General features: G+C 36.6%; 2 protein-coding genes across 7 annotated transcripts; both read right to left on the bottom strand.

Annotated features, from left to right (window-relative positions):
* Nucleotides 1-9,387: 9,387 nt before the first annotated feature.
* gcnt4a (glucosaminyl (N-acetyl) transferase 4a) lies at nt 9,388-11,858 on the bottom strand. The gene is made up of 3 exons (XM_026212111.1): nt 11,725-11,858; nt 11,325-11,392; nt 9,388-11,191 (listed from the first exon to the last, which is right to left on the bottom strand). The coding sequence occupies exon 3, from the start codon at nt 11,188-11,190 to the stop codon at nt 9,901-9,903; it is 1,290 nt and encodes a 429-aa protein (XP_026067896.1). The 5' UTR covers nt 11,191; nt 11,325-11,392; nt 11,725-11,858; the 3' UTR covers nt 9,388-9,900.
* A 139-nt stretch (nt 11,859-11,997) lies between these two features.
* Nucleotides 11,998-20,528, bottom strand: LOC113049609 (ankyrin repeat and KH domain-containing protein 1). 6 transcript variants are annotated; one of them, XM_026212109.1, is made up of 20 exons: nt 20,315-20,528; nt 20,146-20,213; nt 19,888-19,955; nt 19,743-19,783; nt 19,599-19,657; nt 19,212-19,377; nt 18,699-18,805; nt 18,372-18,551; nt 18,012-18,154; nt 17,764-17,902; nt 17,112-17,188; nt 16,857-17,004; nt 15,310-15,395; nt 14,424-15,222; nt 14,192-14,347; nt 13,969-14,111; nt 13,303-13,501; nt 12,832-12,902; nt 12,550-12,661; nt 11,998-12,378 (listed from the first exon to the last, which is right to left on the bottom strand). In XM_026212109.1, exons 1-20 carry the CDS (start codon nt 20,389-20,391, stop codon nt 12,242-12,244), a joined length of 2,976 nt encoding a protein of 991 aa, XP_026067894.1. In that variant the 5' UTR covers nt 20,392-20,528; the 3' UTR covers nt 11,998-12,241. The 6 variants fall into 6 exon arrangements, with proteins under 6 accessions (XP_026067894.1, XP_026067892.1, XP_026067893.1 ...); XM_026212107.1 differs by having other exon boundaries at nt 11,999-12,378; nt 12,832-12,998; nt 20,315-20,527; XM_026212108.1 differs by having other exon boundaries at nt 11,999-12,378; nt 12,550-12,664; nt 20,315-20,527.
* Nucleotides 20,529-21,363: the final 835 nt, after the last annotated feature.

Genomic DNA, 21,363 nt, shown 5'->3' with positions numbered 1-21,363 from the left:
AATTTGTGACGTTAATGAATTCATTTGTGTTGACATGTAAAATGTAAAAAATAAAAAAGCAGAGCTAAAGGATTGAAATTCAGAAAAATTGGTTAAAGCAGAAACAAGACACAGATAGCCAAAAGTGTTATAATTACAGACAAATAAATCCACAATAGCATGAAAAAAAAAATCATGGTTGCACTTTATTTTACAGTATGTGTACTAACATGTACTTATAGTGTACTTACAGTGTACTTATCTAAGAAAGTTCTGGTAACACAAGGTAACTATAGTACATGGGGTAGGGTTAGGTTTAGGGATAGTACCTAGTTATTACATAGTTTTTGTAATTACTATAATAAGTACATAATATGTACATGGGGAACAGGACTGTAAAATAAAATCATACAGTTTTACAATCTTTCGTGACAGCAAAAGAAAGGTAATTTTCAACTGAAGGAATATTTCACCCAAAAATGAAATTTACTGAACATTTACTCACACTCAGGTCATCCAAAATGTAGATGATTTTATTTCTTCATCGGGACATATTTGGAGAAATTAATGTTGGATCACTTTGTCACCAATGCATCCATTGCTGTAAATGGGTGGAGCTTTCATCATGACGGCACCTCAACACTGTGTTCAGATCTGACAAAAAAGTATACATCACAATTCAGAAATTCAAACGTAACATTTGTCAACCTCCATGTCTAAGACAAAATTTTGCTCTCCACCTTCATTTCATAGATCTGTACTTTAACTGTCAACAGTGGTGATGAACTTAATCCATAATGAATTTAAAACAGACTAAAATAAAGATGAGAGGGCACTTACTGCAGTATTACAATTTCATACATTTTGTACAGATCCTTGATAATGTGAATTCAGGTAATCTGGGACATTTCTTTGCAATTGTGACTTTTGTGATTTATTTCGATATCTACCTATCACATTAAATTAAAGGGCATGTATATTTTCATATTTTAGCTGACTAATGACTTTGTGGGTGGGTATGTGTGTGTGTGTGGGGGGGGGGTGTTATGGTAAACGTGTGGGTGTGTGCGTGTGAATGTGTTTGTGTGTGCAGGGTGTGTGTGTGTCGAGTACAGAACATTGTCAACTGGCCTGGGCGCAGATCCCTCTCCTGCTCAGGGATTTGAACAGTTGTATATACTAAACTAACTGGGAATTTGGGAAATGAAATTAACTGTTTACTTCATCCTGATACCTTTGCTTGCTACTGGAATACGTTTCCCAGATTCCTCCTTTGTAGCAGCTCTCTAGCTTGTTTAGCTAGCTGCTAGCAACTGTGAACTAATGTTATAACTAACTACCTCCAGTAGTCCACATTAACACCCTTTTCTAATGAAAGCATTATCCCTTGTCATTAGACTTATGAAGTCCCTAAATATATATTTCCCCTGTGATGGATTACCCAAAGCATGCTGTCTCAATCATATTTGATAATTTGGTACAAAAAATTGTTTGAAAGAAAAAAAAAACACACATATTTATGAGCTTGTGGGTGTTTTCGAACTGCTGGTGTTTCTAAATCATGCAGTCAAAATGATCCCCATTACCTAACCCCACCCCTATACCAGCACTATGACGTCAGCCAATCAGTTATCATGATCTAAAAACACCCTGATCTGTTAACTCCCATTACTTTCCTGCCTAGACCTATACTTGTTCTTGATTGAAAAAGTGCCACACCCCTTTATATGGAATAACCCCCATAAAGTCATGTGATCTCAGACACATGACATCCATGCTAAAATTACAGTAAAATTGCCGTTGACAAAATTTTCTTAGAACAGGAAATAAACACACTGGAGTTTAGGTGTCCCAGATTACTGGAATTCACCCTATTTTTTTTTTTACAACTCACAACTTTCAAAATTGTTTTATGGATTTTTTTTTTTATTTTAACTAAAAGTTTTTTGGAAAAAATATAATCAGTTAAACAATTGGCATGTTGTTATAAAGACAAATAAAATACCCTTTAAACACACTGCACTTTTATCCCTTACAGCTTTGTTTTTATTCCTGTCAAAAATGAAAATATCGCATTTCTCTGATTTATGTCTATTGTGTTATTATTATAGGTCTTATTTGTATCTATTTTACAGAGAAATTATGTGTTGTGAAAGATCAAAGGCTGAGCTAAGCCTGTACAGTTTTTCTGCCAGAAGTCTATAAAAGTTTGTTTGTTTGGATAAGCTGTATTATAATAATCTTGTTTCTGCCATATGTATAATATTTTGTCAAATAACTTATAAACCTGTAAGGCCAAGTTTTTATGAAAATAGATTGTGGTAGTTTTTCATTTGTGACTTAAAAGATGTTTCATGTAATTTATCAAATGTGATTAATACATGTTTTAAGTTGTTTCTTGGTTAAATGTTATCAGTGAACAAAATCCGTTTTCTTGAAATTACATAGCCCTTTCAATTTTAGATTTATTGTTAGAAATGATACATTTAGTAGTGTTATTGCGCGGTACCTTCTGTGGTCACTAGGTGGCGTGCGATATTCATTTTAGACTGTTTTCGATTACAGTGTGACGAGTTTGAAGTACAGCTGATTATTAAACCTGCAGACTGGAAGATGGCAGGGAAGAGTTAATCATTTTCGAAAGAAAATTTCTGTATACAAACAACAACAACAAAAAATAGATATACAAATAATTAAAAATACAGATTTCTATACATTTATTTGATTAAAACATAACAAAACCCTCAATAGAGATTTCACAAGTCAAGTCACTTTTATTGTCACATCACCACAGCACGTGCCTTGGTGAGTGAAATTCTTGGGAGCTTGCTCCAGAAATTGCAGAAACAATTAACATATTACCATGTCAGGCCGAGCTGACATTTTTTGATACATAGCCTACACTTTATCCTGAGACCATAGGTCGGCCTTTCTGTTATATGCTGTAGTCTGTGTTCAGTTGTTTAACAGGTTTAGCCATTTTTTAAAATTGTTTAACAATTTGTTTTGAAACTGTGAAAACGTATAGTCACTCACTACAGACAAATTACCTCTAGCCCCAATGACCCCCATATGCTTATAATAAATAACTGGATTGATGGACCACTGCTGAACTGCTATATATATTTAATTATTCATTTATTTATACTCAACGTGAGGCAATTCTTAATTCAAAATAAAATATATAAAAAAAATCTGTATGGAAAATTCTATATCAACACAGTACTGCTTTCCCAGAATTCAGGCCTCAGTTATGATTTTTGTGTACAGTTATTGTAAATGTATTTAAGAATTACCCAACCTGACACTTATGAGACATTACTCACAAACCATGATTGAACTATAGCTACTTGGATCAAAGCAAAACACCTCAACATGGGAATGTAAATGCTTCATTCGCCCTGTTTCCTCACCATTAATTCTCCTTTCTCTCTTTAAACCCTTCTAATAACTAACTGAGGAATGCAGGCTGAGGCTCACACTGTAGGTTATCTGCCTGTTCTTCTCCCCCACTGACTATCACCCTCGCACGTCCTGATTTTGCCAAGTCCGATGTGTTCCTAGGTCAACATATTTTGTTGACCCTGGAACAACATTTTACTCCAAAAATATATTCTTAACCATATCCCTACACCTAAACCTAACCTTAACCATGAGTAATCTCTAAAATCAGAGGAAATGATAGATGAATGACACTGATGTACAAGCAACAAACACTGATTTTAAGCATAAACTTCACAAAATCTATAAACTGGTTCTTCAAATCTGATTGGTTAATCACAATGTTGTTCCAGGGTCAACAACGATGTTGTCCCAGGAACATGTCTCACTTGGTAAAATCAGGTTAGGCTATCACCCTCTGTGGAGTCAGTGACCTGTAACCACCTGGGCAGGAGAAGAGTGAGGATACATAAGACTTCATATCAATAATTGAAGGAAACTCTGCCCCCTCGTTTTAATTTATTGATAAGCCCACCTCACAATATTCCTCAATTACTTGGCCACCTGCACGCCCACCCTATAGAATGTAGAGAAAGCCATTACGGGAGGCCAGAAAATGATCCGCTGCATCCACAATTGTATCTTTGTGTGGCTATGATGGAGAGTTAGGTGTTAGGTTACATTAGTTTCCTCATGTTGATCATGATAGGGCACATTTCTTTGAAGCTTATTGGAATTGCTCAAACAATAGACCCTTCACAAGCTGTCATGCCGCAATAACTGTGAGGCACTTCTAGTGTGTCTGTCCACAGGAATTTGTCCAAGAGCTGTGGACAATTCACTGAGGACATCACATTGTGTAGGAATAGGCATTTCCTGAAGGTTTAAAGAAAAAGGGGCACAAACAAAAAGTTGACAAGCCAGTCTCAGCATAGCATTTTTAACAAGGTACTTTTAGTGGACTTAGCTGAATTCAGCCATACAATCTCATGAGACAACTGATGGGGTTCTCTTTCTATTATGTCTGTTGCTAACAAAGTGAAAATGAACAGACAGTGTCGATTGTGGCATCAAATTAAGATCTGCTCTTGTTGCACCGCATTCTATTTTAGGCGTTTTTACAGTGTTGCGCATTTTAACCAATCACACCCAATTCTGTTGAGCTAGGAATTCAATGGCCAATCAGAGGCGTTCAGATGAGTCATCGCTGAAACTCGTAATTTTGAGTGCGCGCGAGTTCTTCGAATTCTCTCATCATAAACAACAAAGCGCAGATACACATACAATATTAGTAAGAGATTAATTTCACATTGTATACAGCTTCAGTGACTATAACAATAGTTTTTTTTCGCGATAGATCGATGTTAGTGATGTCACTGTCTATATATAATTTATTCGCTGTTCGAAAAATTATCAATTTCTAATGTTTTTATTAAATCTACAAATTCAGCCCCGTTAAAACATGTCACCCTGGACCACAAAACCAGTCTTAAATGTCAATTTTTCCTTATTGAGATTCATACAACAACTGGAAGCTGAACAATTAAGATTTCAATTGATGTATGGTTTCTTATCTGAAAATATTTGGCCGAGATACAACAATTAGAAAATCTGGAATCTGTGGTAGAAAAATATTTTTTATTAGCCTACATGACACCCGTCTGGTTGTTGGCTAAAAAGACGGGTTTATGATGATGTTTAATACATTTGGCTGCTTTTAGCCTTACCCTGGAGTTGGTTCACTCCCCGCCTATGGGTTTGGCACAAAAAATCGTGAGGTCAGTTGGACTGCATTCTGGTCTGGTTTGATGTCATCAGACAAAATAATATGAGACATTATGTTGGTTAGACCGGCAACTTTCTGAGCATATTCAAAGACGGTATCCACATTCCATACAAGAATGACTTGCATAAACACATTTTTGAACAATAGCTTACTGGTAACTTGAATTTCCGGATTCACAGATGATACGCTCCCAGATTTCACCATATGAAGATGTCATTGACTGCATAGCCTACGTTATCAAATCTTATGCGTGTGAATATGTATTTTTATGTTTAACATAAAAATGTTTGAACAATACAGGCAATGCTTGAATTTTAAGGGTCATGGATGAAAATAAAGATCCAAAGGTGGGTTCTGGAGGAGCCTTATCATTCAGTCCTGTCAATAATCGCTGCATGAACTTTTTTAAGCAGCAGTCATTAATAAGCATTCCCAGTGACAATTCTTCCGGCATTCTCCCCATCCTCCGCCTCCCCTAGTCTTCATTTCCTTAATTTTCCCCTCACACCGAACAATCATAAGATGTTCGGGTTCGAGAGCAGGCCAAGTTCATTACCCATTATATCGCAGGACTGAAAGGGCAAACTCGTGAAACACTCCCAGGGACTGACAAATGAAGACTTCTTACTGACGACTTAGTATATATTAAAGGCAATACAATCGAAGGCGTATCAATATATACACAAGCTTACTTAAGTAAATCTGTTGCTGGGGTTAAACATATTTTGACTTACATAAAATGTTTGAACAATGTTAGTAACACTTGAATTTCCAGATTTACTGTTAATACACTCCCAGCTTTGGCCTAATGAAGACGTCATAGACTCATAATGCATGTATATCTAATGTATATCAGTTTATTTACTCAAGCTTACTTTAAGACATTTTAATTCTGTCTAACATATTGCTACATCAGGCTGAATATTAGCCTACAACAAGGACCCGCTCAACATCTAGACGCTAGTCTGGTATTTGCTGGTAAAAGCTGAGGACTGTAAAGAGGAATGCTTGAATTTTGATGACTCAGAATTTTTTTTTTTTTTTTTTTTGCCATGTCGTAGGGGCAAACAAGTTTATGCTGGAGGGCTGCAAACAGGAAAGGAGAATAAAAAGGCTCTTTGTTGCAGTTTGGTTGGTTCGTCTGGCTGACTTCAGGCAGGATGCTGAGTGACGGGGCTAGTCTTGCAGTCAGCATGGCTCTGCTCATCTGTCATGGACCTCCATCACCAAGTCCACAATAGTCATGATTATAGATGTGATTATGGCTATGACAACATTGTTCAGAGAGCATAGACTCAGACTTATTATTCATGGAAACTGTTTTGTTTCTACAGGTTTTTCAAGTTTATTGATTTTCTCAGTACTCTCAGTAGTCAATGCACAATGTGCGTCACTTTTTTCTTTCAGAGTGGGCCAGGCCAATTGTAGTCTAATGAATGTGTTTACATTGTGGACAAAGGCTTGGTGCTATCACATTATATGTGAGACCAAATTATTGTTTTTGTCTGACTAAATGTAAGTCATGAGTGCCTAGTGTATTTAAGCACATCAAAATGGCTAAATATAAGATATGAACTGACCAACATTAACTTTTTTATTTAGCAAACCACTTTTTGCATCCAGAATAAAAAAAAATATATATATATATATATATATTTTTTTAAACGCCTATATAATTGAAGTAAAGATTGTTTTGTGGAACTTTAGGAGGCTACCGTAGGGTAGCGTACAGTAGTCAGTGTAAATTAGATTTCCCACTATAGTTTCTTTCTGGCAGAGGAAACACCTATTCAAGGTTGTGCTAATAATATCACATCTGTAAATAGCACTAGCATAAATAACAAAGAGGTGTGGGCTGCACATCAGTACAATAGACGACCCCGCATTTTGGACTTTCCTAATCTTAGGTTCTAAAGTCTTTTTAGCAACTTTATTAATAAAACTGTAATGATGCTACACTCAAGCGCCCGTCTTTTTATTCATGGGATTTTCCACAAAGACTGAGGATATTTACTCTGTGGCGACAAAAATGCTCTTGAGAGTGGAAATGTTGCAGCTATTTATAAACTGCCATGTCACCGAAAGGAAATGGGCCATGCTTACTTGGCTTGTGTGGTAATGGTTCAATAATATATTATAATGGTTAGAAGAATATATATGGTTATGTATGACTACAAATGTTAACATGCAAATTACATTTTACATTTACAGTGACTCCACAAAGCCACACTGATGAGTTATTTTACTTTATGAAAGTTAATTACATGCTTGTTCAGTGTATGCGTTTTAGTCATGCCAAGGCAGAACTAAAAATATAAACCATGACTGGAAATACAAGGTTACAATAGGTTAAGAGTGTTAAAAGCAGATTTGTATGTTGACAAGCAGGGCATCATTTCAGCCTAATAGCATTTGCGAAACGTCTATCTCTGGGCAAGAGGCCAATTTTCAAACACTGCTGTCTGTTTCCTGTTTTTCAACCAGTTTAGCATTTAGTGTTATTCATTCCTTTTTTTAAACCATAGAGGAATGTATTTTCTGTTGGAAGAGACTTCCTCCTATCGGCCTTTCAGAAAACATGTTGTGACTTTGGGTGTTCCCTACTTCTGTTTTCACCTAGAATGTGGCAGGCTTTTTGTAAAGTAGATATACATGTCATTTTTCCATACTGCACATGTTCCATGAACTGGTTAGTCAGATTCAAACTGTTAATCGCAGAGCAGTAATAGATATTAAGTAAATAAAACGTACACAGAGGGCTCTCTTTACTAAGTTTATCAATGGGGACTCTTGGACATAAGAAAAAGAGGTTTTAATGGTAGGCGTCTACATTCCTGGCTGCTTTGATTAACTTACATGGTCAGCACTACGACGGAGTTGCATGTGCTGGTCAAACTGCATTTAGATTAGGAAAACTGAGCCCTGCTGGCTACCTCAGTGGTCAGACATGCTGTACAGTTACGTCTTTAGAGTGAAAACCTTTCAGAAAAGTAGGTTCAAGATCTCTGTTTCCAGCACTCTGGTAAAGAACAGAGACAGATTGGCACAGGGCAAACTCAGGACACTGATACTAACTACTTAGTTTAAAGTAAAAATCAACATTTAGATTTTTCATTCAGTTCCCAAAATAGTGAAAGGACTGCTTTACACAAGCAAACTTTAAAAATGGCTGTTTTTAAAATGTCTTATGGGACATATCAGTTATAAAAAGTGGCTTTTGGGAATTCACTCTTGTTGTATGCTTGAGTGTCTTGTTGCAGTGAAAGTTTGGGTGCTTTTGTTCAGCCATTGACTTGTTGAGCCAAGAAATAAAGGCTTTCTTATTGGTCTTGCATCTCCACTTTAAAGACTGCTATGAGTTTGCCCAACTTTATGTCAGTTGACACACTGTGGATTCAACAAAGTGTACATTTTAATACCATCTTACTGCAAACATGAAAATAATCTTAATAAAAAGATAGTTTTAGGGTTAAAGATAAATAAAAGCTTTGAAGGTAATGCAGATATCCAGTTTAAATTAGTGACGTAAGCAGCACAAAGTAAACCAAGTTATTTCATAAGCCTTCTTTAACTATTAATATTTAAAGATTATGTTGCATCGCAGAAGCAAGGGTCTTGTTTTAATATAAAGTCTAACAGCATGAATTTAATTGTGAGCCTGTTTGTACAACAGTTCAATTAACAAGAAATATCAAGCTACTTAGTATTTTAAACACAATGTTGCCAGTTATTCTGTCTATTTTAGGCCACCAACCAAACCAGTTAAAAACTAACCAAAGTGTAATTAACTGTTACTCATCTAAAATGTTGCATGCACTGGTGGCATTCCTGAATGGAACAGCATTTTTGAATAAATCTTCTTGAGTGAATGATTCAACAACTTGCTTCATGAACCTAATGGCTAAACAATTTAACCTGCAGAAAGAGCGACTGAAAAACTCACACTGACAAGTCTGTATGTAATGTGTATAAATCTACAGAAGTATAAGTAGTATTTTATGTTATGTATGATTTAGCTTCTATCAACAATTATGAAAAAAAACTAACCAATGAAATTTGAAGACCGTAAGAAACTATTGTTTCATATTTACAACACTGAGAAAAAGCAAATATACTGTGACTTTTGAGTACACAGGTGTGACTGTTTCACTGTTACAATAAGAGAAGGAGAAAGACTCAAGTACTATAGCTAAATAGCTTTATTTGAAACAGTCAATAATGAAGGTACATAAGAGATTGTCGGTTATTATATAAATAATTGTAAAATGACACAACATAACCCTGGCACTGATACAGGCATTGTTTTAAGATGACTACTTAAAAACTACTAATTTAAAACGAATTTCAGGTGACACTCACAACTGAAGCCCTAAGAAAGTTCCCACACAGACTGATTCAGTAAAAAGATTGTCTACATGCATCTCACTGGATTGGTTTAAACAAATTTAAATATATAAATATTTCATAGCTTAAGCACCTATGAATACATCTTTGGTCAAGTTATAAAGCAGAAGCCGAAAGGCAGACCCATTACCATACTGACCTAGCTTGAAGTGGATGGGAACATGTTGAAATATAAATGGCTTGGAAATACAGCTTACTTTTCAGTCAGCTGGTGCTTTGAACGAACATAAGTGCAGCAGCAAATGTGCATATTTACACCAAAGCATGGCCCAAAAAGTTTGGCCTTCTTTTTAAGACACTCTTTTCAGGCATTGTTGATGCTGCTTCTCCTCAAGTTTCTCTTCAAGACATTTAATAATGACAGGGTCAACCTTGGGATCAAACTTGTTTGCAAACCAATGGCCGTCCTCCAGAAGCCACCGGAGCTCCGCCGCACCAAAGATGCAGACACTGCGTCTGTGTATGCCGGTGCATTGTGGATACAAACGCCCTTCAAGATAGTTCCATTTAACCAAACGTGTCCTACTCTTCAGGTCTGTAACATCAGGCTCAGATCTCCCGATCTCTCCAGGAACTCCAGGCACCCTGGCCATCGTTGCCCAAAAGTGCTCATCAGGAGAATATGTGTCAGCAGCCCACTGCAGAAAATCCTTTGCCAGTTGATTGGTCATAATATATGACACAAAATCACGTGTCAAGACAAAGTAAGCGCTCCCGACAAACATCTCGATGTCGTGCGGTGGTGGATCTTTAGCAATGTCTGTCTTAACTGGCATTTTATGGTATTCGTATGACACGTCTTTCAGTTCATACCGAAACTGAAATCGCTTTTTTTTCATTTTGCTGGGCCTGCTTGATTCAAGCATGTTTGCACCGTTCAGTTTACTGAGCTCAGTTACCAGCTCATAATTGGACTTGAGCGGAAAGTCTTGGCCACACAGATTGATAACATACTTCCATTTGACCTCTGAACTCAAAAGGTCTGAAAGGCAGTTGAGATCTGCATTAAGTCTGGTAATATGTGCATACTGAACGGACTCAATTTTAGAAGCTATGAAGACATTCGGAAAACATTTTTCCAAGTTCTTCATTGCTGCAATAAATTTGTTTGAGGACTTTTGGTCATAATGAATGCAGTAAATATTGTTAGGTGTGTAGATGGCTCGAAGAATCCTTTCCACCATAGCGCTGTTCTTGTGCACCACTAAAGAGTATGCAATCGGAAAGCTGCATTCCTCATCTGTTACAATGACTTCATTATAACCCCTTTGTTCGATGTAGTTTTTGCAGTCTTCAGTGAAAGAAACAATACTCCCATCATCGACTTCCACAATGTTTTTACGTCTTAACTCCAATGACTTGCCAATTTCCACTGGTTCCAATTCATAAACGGCTGTGCAGTTAATACCATTCAGAGGCTGAGTTCTGGGTGATTTATGTGTAGCTCCATAGGGCTCGATGTAAATACTGTTGTCCATTGAAATCTTGATGTACACCAGCTTCAGCACGACAAACAACGACACAACAAACACATAGAACTTGCATCTTAACCAGTGTAAGACAGCACATCTTCTTTTCATTCTGTTGGCAAAGTAAAACGGGTGTTATAAATAAGGCTGACATAATCACTCAAATCCTTTTCAAAACTATTCAGCAAGGAAACTGTATCATAGTCAGTTCTACCGTATCATATGACTCAAGTGGACTTGCCTACCTTGCACGCTGGCGGTCTTTTGTTTTGTGTCACTGCCATCAAACGTTTCTCAACATTACAACATATGTCTGTGTGACAGATGAAGAATAACAGATGTAAAACATTCGGTTCCGAAAGGAATTAATTAGCTAATACTGCTGAAGTTGCCGCACGGTTTGAAGACCGGAGACAGATTTTAAACAAAGATACTTTCAGTACAAGAAAAACTCGGCCGACACCAAAGAAAAGACTTTACTTGTTTTTATATGTTCGAAACTCCATTCAAATAATGTATGAACAACGTATAGAATTAAGAAAAGAGTAATTGGACAACTGATTTTTGCCGTCTGTAACAACTATGCGATGGAGATACAAATGAATGTCGTGTCTATCTCTAAATAATATAAACCAAGATACTTACATCTGCTTTTAAGATAGCGCGGAGTCGTTCCGTCAGTCCGCTCAAGAGGAGTAAGTTCTTGGACTGTTGACTTGACTAAATTTTTTTTTTTTTTTTTGTGCAGTCTGACTCAAGAGCAGCAGTATGAGGCGTGAACGCCAGGAAAGTCCTGTCCGCCCACTCGCATAAAAACCAAGTTTCTGTGGTTTCCTAGCATCACAAGCGAGTGTTCAAACACACAAACTCATTTAGAAACGCGCTGATAACGGCTGGGGTTCACACAGCATATTACTTGGGTAAAATAAATAAAAGGAAAGGGTCATGTGTTGACTTGCATTTTAATATCAAGACCATCATCTTACAAAAGAAACTTAGTTGTACAAAAACATTTCAAATATAGTCTATTCGTACTTTCTAAACAACAACTTGAATACAACACTCTTCCACTTTATAAACGTTCTAACATTAAAGGTTTTAACACTGAAATGGTTTTCATTATTGCTCTAACAGGCACTTTTGTGCTACACGAGCAATTTTCTTAAGTTTCAAAGGTCCACTCCTCACTCTGGGCAAAGACATCCCAGTATCTGTTCATCTCGTGGTTTGGAAAAAACTCCTCATCGCTGACCAAGCGAATGGACCTGATGTTCATGAAAACGTCATTTTTGGATGACTCTATTGAACAAAATGAATGAATCATTGGTATTAACTAGACAGTTATTTCAATTCAAGTTTAGAAAATCTCTGTGGCATGCAGTCAATTAACATGCAACATTACCTCCACTTATTCAGTACAAACTAGGAGTAGCAAATTTGGTCCTATATCTACATATCGAGTTGGCAAACCTTTTATAGCAGGTTTTGATGGACTGTTGTTGAATGTGCAGGAATGGGAATGTACTGATCCTAGAGGTGTTTTCTCTGTATTTAAACAACTTGACTTGGATTGATACACAACCTGCTAGGATAAGAAAAAAGAAAACAAGTTAAATTTGGTTTCAATATCACTACTAAACACATAAAAGTACTGAACTCACAATTCAGTATTTTTTCGTCATGATTACTTAGCAGTTTTAGTCATGCATCAGAATGAACAGCAGCTCAACATTCCTCACAGTTGTCTTGTACCTTTTCAAAGGCAAAATCAGAGATGACAGGAACCGAGGACTGACTCTCCAGGACTGATTCAAAACATTGATCTGGGAGGAGGAAGACTCTGCCACGGGCATCACTGACAGATCCATTTTCCAAAAGAGAGGCTTCGTAGTTACAAGCTAACTCATCCTGATCAGCATCTGACAAATTATTTATAAATTAGCCTACAATGTTGAATGATTCCATCTCTAATAAGGCAGTTCAATTTGCTATTGCCACTAAAATAGATGTTTGTTCCTGCTGACTGAAAACACTGATCTGTTGAGAATAACTGTGAATAAATAAGCTCAATAAACATACATTAAACATATCCATGAACACACACACACTTTTTGTGTTGTACTAAAGAAAGAAAGTGATACAGGTTTGGAATAAGATGAAGGAGAGTTAATGATGAGATCACTTTTTACTGTTTTTCAAAGTCTTCCATGCAGACTTTTTTACCTGGCTGCATGTGCTCTGCAGCCAAAAGCTGGGATCCCTGTTTGGAAGTGTCAGTTGTCCAGGAAGGTTTACGAAAAGGTCCTTTAAATGTCAAAAGCAGCTCTTTGATGCTTTCATGTTCTGCGAGGTCTACCGCATTCTGTCCCAGGATATTCTTGTCATGAGGGCTTGAGCCAAACTGAAGGAGAAGCCTCACAATCTATACATAAAACATCAAGATCAGAACATTAAACTGCTTTGAAAGTGCATTTACATTTGAGTACAGTGTTAGTGTGAATGAGCTGGTGATGTCATGGGAATCAGATTGAAACCTAAAGAAATATTACTCTGCTCTTACACTTGATTACCATTCAGACTGAAATAATAGAGCTGTAGCTGCAATTACATAATTCTTGCTATAACACAAGTAGTCCAGCAACAAAAGAATATAGTGCACGAGTTGCTTGAGCTACATTTATGGTATTTTTTTGTCTTTTTAAGAGACTGACAGCCTCTGATCACTATATTTTCTTTGTATGGAAACGCATGTAATGACATGTAGTTGAGTAAATACTTAATTAAATAAAATTGTTTGGGGTTAATGACTGGAATTAACCAGTACACTAACAAGGGAGGGAATCTGACATTTAAAATTTGGACAGATCATAACAGAAGTAGAGAAGCAACCTCATACGACCCCGATGCGACAGCATCATGCAGCGGGTTACATCCATTTAGCCCTCTACTGGTGACATCAGCCCCTGCTTCCAAGAGCTGCTCTGCCACATCTACAAAACCTCTGCTACAGGCCTCATGAAGGGCGGTCCATCCTGTCCACCCAAGACATCATGAAAGCGTTAAAAATATCAAAGGAAATAATGTATCCTTACCAAGGCAAGGAATTTCCCACCTGCATGATCTGATACATTAACATTGCTTCCAGCTTCTATCAAGACTTTGACCATTTGCAGGTCTCCTCTGATGCACGCCCGGTGAAGCTGAGTCTCGCCTACACTATTTCTCTTGTCAAGATTTTTCTGAGTCATTTTAAAACATGTCTTTGGTCCTGTTGAGAAAGGACAATATATAAATGAACATGTTCTAAATAGTGATGATAATTATGATTGACCCCAAGGCATTACCTGTATTCAATCCCTCTGCGACATTTTGTCCTCGTCTAAGCGGCCTTTTCTTCTGTTTCGATTTCTTTTTCTGACTTTTCTGAATGTCAGGGGCATTGGACCACTCCACAAAAGTGCAGTCAGAATCCGCTGAATCTCTAACTATATGATTCTCGACAACAATGCATGGTTTAGTATCTGGGAGTTGTTTGTCGGCTGTGTCTAATTCCTCTAATGGTTCATCTTTCTCTGACTCCTCTGGACTGCAGGTTAATCCTTGACTATGGATTATGGCCGTAAGCAAAGACAGTGAACCAGGGCTGTCTGAGTCAAACATTTCTTCACTCTGTAATGTTGATTTAGTCACTGCTCCAGATGGATGTCCATTAGCGACTTTTCTGAATGTCCCTTGTAAACATGAGTCAATTAGTTCATTTAAATGAAGGGGCAGTGAAGAATTGCTGCATTCTTGACTGCTGTTGTGGTTGGTGCCATTACAGCACACAGTTTCAGATTGAATCTTTTGGTAAACCTCAAGAGCTGACTGTTGTTCTTTATTCTGCTGAAGTGAGGGTTCATCTACTTCTTTTTTACTCTCAATGACATGGTTTGTATCAAAGTTGAGCAAGTATTCCAAAAAATCTTTTTCATTTTGAATGTCATGTTTTGTTCTTTTGAGCTTTTTCTTAGCAATGGCAGAGTCATTATCATCCCTAATATCAGCCCCATAATTGAGTTGACAGCCCTCTGATATTGTCTTTCTTGTTGAGGGATCTTTATTTGAATCTTCACTTCTTCTCTGAATTGACAAATCAGTAATCTGAAATAATCAGTGAAATAAACATGCTGAGCAGGTTTGGATACAATGCACGTGGCAGACATTATTCTGTGTTAAGGAAACACTCACTGCATTGCTATAGTCATGGAAAGAATGTGAGCTGGTCTTCTCAGCTACCAAACTGCCATCATTCATCAGAGTTTCACCAGCCTCCCCTAAGAATAATAAATAGAAACAAATAAAGATAAAATAAAAACTAAAGGCAAAAATATTTGTCACCCTCAATGCTGTATTTTGTTTACAAAGAAAATAATTTTTCATGAGTCAACTGTTTAAATCTAATTTCTTTATTCTGGAAACTCAAAGAAACAACCAAATTGTGTCTTACATTAAAATCTTAAAAAGGCAAATTAGTAGATTTACCATTATGAAATGTAAATTACATATAACACTGCTTACTTCACACAACCAAACAAATGTACTGTAATTAATGTAAAAAAAAGAAAAGTAAATTGATGCAGAATTCCAATATTTTGAACATATACACATGTTCATTTTATAGTATATTTTTTATTTGTATCATATAGTATGCACCCCAAATTATGTAAAATATAAAAAAGAGTACTTAGTTACATATAATAACCCAATATTTAAGTGTATGTATATTAATTTCAACTGAATGAACTTATCATATATTTGACAGTCGGTTCTAGTGATGATGAACAATCTTCTATATAATCCACTGTAACCTCACTATCTAGGCTGTTTGAGGTGTCTGATCCCTCACTCTCCTGATCTTGAACCAGTGAGGGACCCTGGCTACAGAAGTCCTGCTCTCGGTTCCTCACAGGACAAGAAAATGAGGACACACAACACCCCAATTCACACTGAGCCTCACATTCGACATGCTATCTAACAAAACCCAAAATGCTAAAAAAAGAAAAAGAAATTATATATAATATTATAATAATACTTTTAAACTATATAGACTGTTAATTATGTGGCTCCACAATTACTGTGAGCAGTGTAATACAGTCTGTATGTGCAGCATGCTTCAAAATGAATGTGCAGTTATTAATCAGTCTTATTTTATTTTCTCATATAAGAGAATCAAGCACATAAGGGACTAATTTTAGAAAATAATTTTGTGGGCAAAACATGACTCAATTTGATAACTGTATTGCTTGCTAATGTGCCATTCTAACACTTCCTACTGAATATGAGAGATGCTGAGGTGGATATTGTCACTTACTTGGTGCAAAAAAACTACTTTCCTTTTGTTAGCAATTATTGTGGATTTAGCTCCCAATCAAAATAAACTTTAATTTTATTTTTAAATATAATTTTATTTTTAAAAAAGAGATGTTATTGCAGCCAAACAATTTCATTAGCCTTCACATTCAAAATAATTAGCCTTACTCCATGAGGATGAGTTTTAAACTTAATATCCTCTAAAAAACTAATTCTTTAGAGGGTTCTGGTTTAAGCTGGCTAACTTAACCTGACCATTCGATTTGATCATTGATCAATACAACATCAATTGAATTTTAAGGAGTCAGGTAAATGTGTGTGTTCATTTGAGTGACTAGATTGTCGAGGGGTGCATGTTGACTGTTATTAAATATTACACGAGTCATATCTAGTTCCCACATCCCTTGACTAATGTAGAGGAGAACCTTGAAGAGAGGCCTGAATGCAAGGTTCACAGCTTGGTTGTCCATTGCTTGGACCAGGAAAGGGTTCAGCTTCACCAGACTGCGGGCTGCTGTCATGCTCACTTGTATCAGCAGTTCCTGTTGATTTCTGAAGAGGAGTTCTTGTGTCCTCAAAGTGGAATGATACAAAAGTAACTGATCAGTAGTCAAATAATGTAATGATGCCACAGTCAGTAACAGCAGATTTTTTTATCCAATGAAACATCTTTGACTTACTTTGATTGAGTTCTGGCAGTTTCTTTGGCTCATACTTGGATTAACAGCAGAATCAGTGGTGCTGGGTGTATTTTTATCTATTTACAAATACAGTGAAACAAACCACTTTTTACTATTTATATTTGATGTTTTGTATTCTAGGATATACGATATACAGTATATTTTATTGAACACCCATTATTGTAGGGTTTTTTCAATGTCTGTTCTCTAGTTTATATATATATAAACTATATTAAATTATAGTTTATCATAGTTTTATAAGTTGTGTTCAGCAGTGGTTATCAGTGGTAAATGGCTCTGTCAGACAACCAAAAACAGGACAAATCATGGGAGCCAATTTACCATGAGCATCTGTTACACTAACAGCCAGTTTGCTTTTAACAACATTCTTTATGATTATGACTGAGTACACAAAGCATGGAAAGGCTCCATCAGCAAAAAAAGACTAGCGGACAAAAACTAAATGTTTTCAGTGAACATTTCTAGTGAGAAAATGAGAAGATTCCCTCTTCCAAGAGCAACTGGCAGGATGGCAACATTCAGCTGGAGACTACGGTTGGAAAATAAATATTGCCTATTTCCCAGGTGTTCACATTATTTTGTCCAACCCGTGTATATTACATTTGTTTTGTGTATGCCACAAGGTTTAGACCTGGATCACTTTTAGTCTTCTGCAGATATTTCTCCACCAGTATATACACAGATCTTTCTGTGGTCATGTCCATAGGAGTCATCCCTCTGTCACTCTTTGACAATGGATCAGCACCATACTTCAGAAGTAGCTCTACTATCTGTAAGCATAAGTTTTCAATATAATGACTATCACAGTCTGTGTATAGTATTTTATATAACTAGTGTTCACTGAAGGTACATCTGAGTGCCATTATGCAATTTACACACCTTGTAATACTGACACCGAATGGCATCATGTAAAGGTGTAATTCCATCAACTCCTCTGCAGTCTACTTCGGCTCCAGCTTCGAGTAAACTTTCTGTCATGTCGTACTTGTTTCTCTGCACTGCCTCGTGGAGTGGAGTCCAACCTGAATGTGAATAGACCTTATTGTTCAGAAGTGTTGATCCACAATGCCATCAGGTGGACATTTGTGCTAACTTCAACCACTAGTCTATAACTAGGGTGTCAAATGAAGCTTGTTTGATGATTCGAATAAAAGTGTAAAATATGCAGTGTCCTCCAATAAAATGCATTAGAGGTAATGAACAATCTTATGTTTTATGATTTCCTCCAACATGCCATACCTGCATAATCCGGTATATTAACAGAAGCACCCTCTGTGATCAAGTCTTTGACGTCTTGAATGTCTCCCTTCATCACAGCTAAATGCAGCTTTGTCTCTCCAAAATGATTGCGTTTGTGGATGGACTGGAGTGATAGGACTTTCCCTGATTTCTGTTCTGTAGTGCCTTGGCCACTGAAACCTAACAAACAGAGTTTAAAGGTGCATATATACTTTTAGCAAGAAAGTTTCATTTCTAGCATGGATTCATCATTCTGTACACATGCTGTAATGTTTCCCGTCCACACTGCACTGAGCTAAATTTGTGTGGTCAGGTTTGAACACTTGCCTGGACTAATGTAAGGCTCAGCGGTTACTGTTGGTGCATCATGTGTAGGCAAAGGTGTATTTAACTCTTTATTGCCTGAACTCTTCTTCCTTTTAGATGGCAGTGACCTGAATGTAAACAGCAAATATAACACTCATTTTTCAGCGAATTTTGAGCGAATTTACAACGTATAAAACATTTATTTAGCATTTTTTAAATTGAATCAACTTTTTTTAAATCACAAATTATATTAGCAGCTTAACAGTTACACTGAAAAGTTGGATTAGTGTGTCAAAGTAAGTTCCAAAGAGCATCTTGATTTTAATTAGTTACCTAGAAATGAATTTTACATGATAACATTTCTTTGTTTTAAAATGTTCACAGTGTTGAAGCTTTATTCTTATTAAATATATTTATTTATATACAGGTTTAAATAAGATTTTGAATCTCAGTATGGTTTTAGACCCTACTGTATGTTTTAGCAATTGACAATCTGAAAGGTACTGTGTGCATTTATTCCTGATCCTGACTGACCTCTTTTTAGTGTTCCGTAGTTGAGTGTTCTTCATTTTAGCCAATGGATCAGTTTTCCCCCCAAAAGTTTTGCTGTTTATTCTCAATGAACAACTCAAAGTTGGCACAGCCTGCTGGTGAGAAGCATCCAATGAGTCTGTGCCGTGTATGGGAATGGGTCTCAACACTAGGGGGCAGAAGTTACATAAGAATTAGCCCAAGACCAGTCACCAGAAATCTGAACTGCTTATTGAAGCTCCAAAACCATGAGACCGTGTGGATCGGCTGTGGCGTTAACATTTGAAGAGCTATACATCTAGTTGTATATCTAGCTATATATCTAGTTGGCTTTCGTGGATATTATGGAGCTTGTTTAAAGTTGAAAGGATTGTCTTCCAGACTGTGTACCTTCACTGTGTTCCCTTTCTGAGGACCTTTCTTCTTTAGTAATACGAGCTTGAAAACTACTGATGAACACAGAGCAAAGCAAATTATTATGTGAATTTCACACCTGAATGCACATTTGTTTCATGAATAAATAGATGTGCAAACCTTGCAGGATTTATTAGTGGATCCATAGTATCATGGGTTTGCTTGTAATAATAAAAAAGAGAATTCAACAACACGTAATGTACTTAGAAATGCTTGAATTTAGATTTGATCAAGACCTCAGCATGTGACGTCTAATGTAATATACCTGTTTTGTTATGGATGTCTTTCTGTTCTGTCCTGTGCGATATTGCAGGTCAATCTGAGGTGAAATCTCTGTCAGAGACTAACGTTAGTTAACTTTATTACAGTTACTGTAAAGTGAATGGTAATACATTTAGTGGTGCTCACTAAGACCGATTCAACCGGACTTGAACCGATTCTAAAATAAAAGTGAAAAGCGAATTTCTCAAGACATACCCGCGAACGAGATTAGTTTGACTGAAATTGCAGCTCATGATCATACCTTGACTGATTAGGACACAATTAGAGGCGACAGTGGGGGTTGAGAACTGATGTTCTGTCAACATTAACCTAACAATAATACATGAAAAAGTCGTTAGCATTGTAAATCTATCACTTTCGCTACATTTAACGGGGCAGTACATGGGAAACGTTAGCCGTTATCTGTTGACCTGCTGAGGTAAAAGCTGTGGTCGGCTTCAGTGCTGTCGTCGTCCGTCGCGATGGTCTCCTCCTGCTCTAAATCCATATTTGTTTGCACTGAACAATACGACACACGTCTCGTTACATTAGTAATATTCAACAACTGTTGCTATGGTTTTGTGTTATAATTTAAGGTTTTTTTTTCTCGGCGGCAAATTGGGTTGATAGTTCTAATCTGATTGGTCACAGCAAGATCTCATTTGACCAAAAAAAAAAAAAAAAAAAAAAAAAAAATATATATATATATATATATATATATATATATATATATATATATATATATATCATTTGATATCATCCCGATCATTTCTGATTATAAAGAGATTAGGAATCATTCATAACTCAGCTATTCGTTCAATCATCGTCGTATTGATTTTACTTTTAAATGTGCACTATTTCATTCTTAAAGATTACTTCAAAAATAAATAGTATTTCCCTTTGCTATCGGACATTAAATATATAAAAATAGAAACAGGGCATTTCTACAATGACACCAATAGCCACTTTTGTTTATTATTGAGTTAAAATTCTTGTAAATTTAGTTCTGAGAAGAGTTCTGAAATGCAATTGTATCGGCCTGCAAAACGCGTGTGATATATGAAAAAGTCCACAATGGCAGGGCAAACATCTATATACTTACTGAACTAATTTTTTTAATTCTTAAATGTTTCATGAAACAAAACCTACATTAGATCCGACAATTGTTGTTGATTAAATAAGGTTAGCCTAGATTAATTAACGGTATGATAAGAAAATGGTAATTACATTACTCTTTCCTATTGCTGTGGGGTCTATTACAGTTACAAGGTCGGATATTTTCTCCGGTGGAGGTTCAAGGCTGGGCCAAGGTACACACTTCATATATTCAAATGATGGCCAGATCACGCGTCCTCCGGCAGGACACGCCCTCAGCCCCATTATCAGGAAAGTGGGCGTGGCTTCCTTGCTCGTCGGAATGGTTCGAGGATTTGATTGGCTCTTCGCTCGACTGACGCAGAGCCATGCCATCGCTTCATAA

Source organism: Carassius auratus, chromosome 30 (assembly GCF_003368295.1).
Source record: "Carassius auratus strain Wakin chromosome 30, ASM336829v1, whole genome shotgun sequence".
NCBI lineage: Eukaryota > Metazoa > Chordata > Actinopteri > Cypriniformes > Cyprinidae > Carassius > Carassius auratus.
Note: the sequence above shows the minus strand (reverse complement) of the source record. Positions and strands in the feature narration are given on the sequence as shown.

Bases quoted from the DNA above. Each gene is read 5' to 3' on its own strand.
- gcnt4a (XM_026212111.1), bottom strand. From the start codon at position 11,190: ATGAAAAGAAGATGTGCTGTCTTACACTGGTTAAGATGCAAGTTCTAT.
- LOC113049609 (XM_026212105.1), bottom strand. From the start codon at position 20,391: ATGGATTTAGAGCAGGAGGAGACCATCGCGACGGACGACGACAGCACT. The intron at 18,155-18,371 runs GTATGGCATGTT...ATTCACATTCAG, and splicing joins TAATATACCGGATTATGCAG to GTTGGACTCCACTCCACGAG. The intron at 13,502-13,968 runs GTTGCTTCTCTA...TTTTATGTATAG, and splicing joins TCGCATCGGGGTCGTATGAG to ATTGTGAGGCTTCTCCTTCA.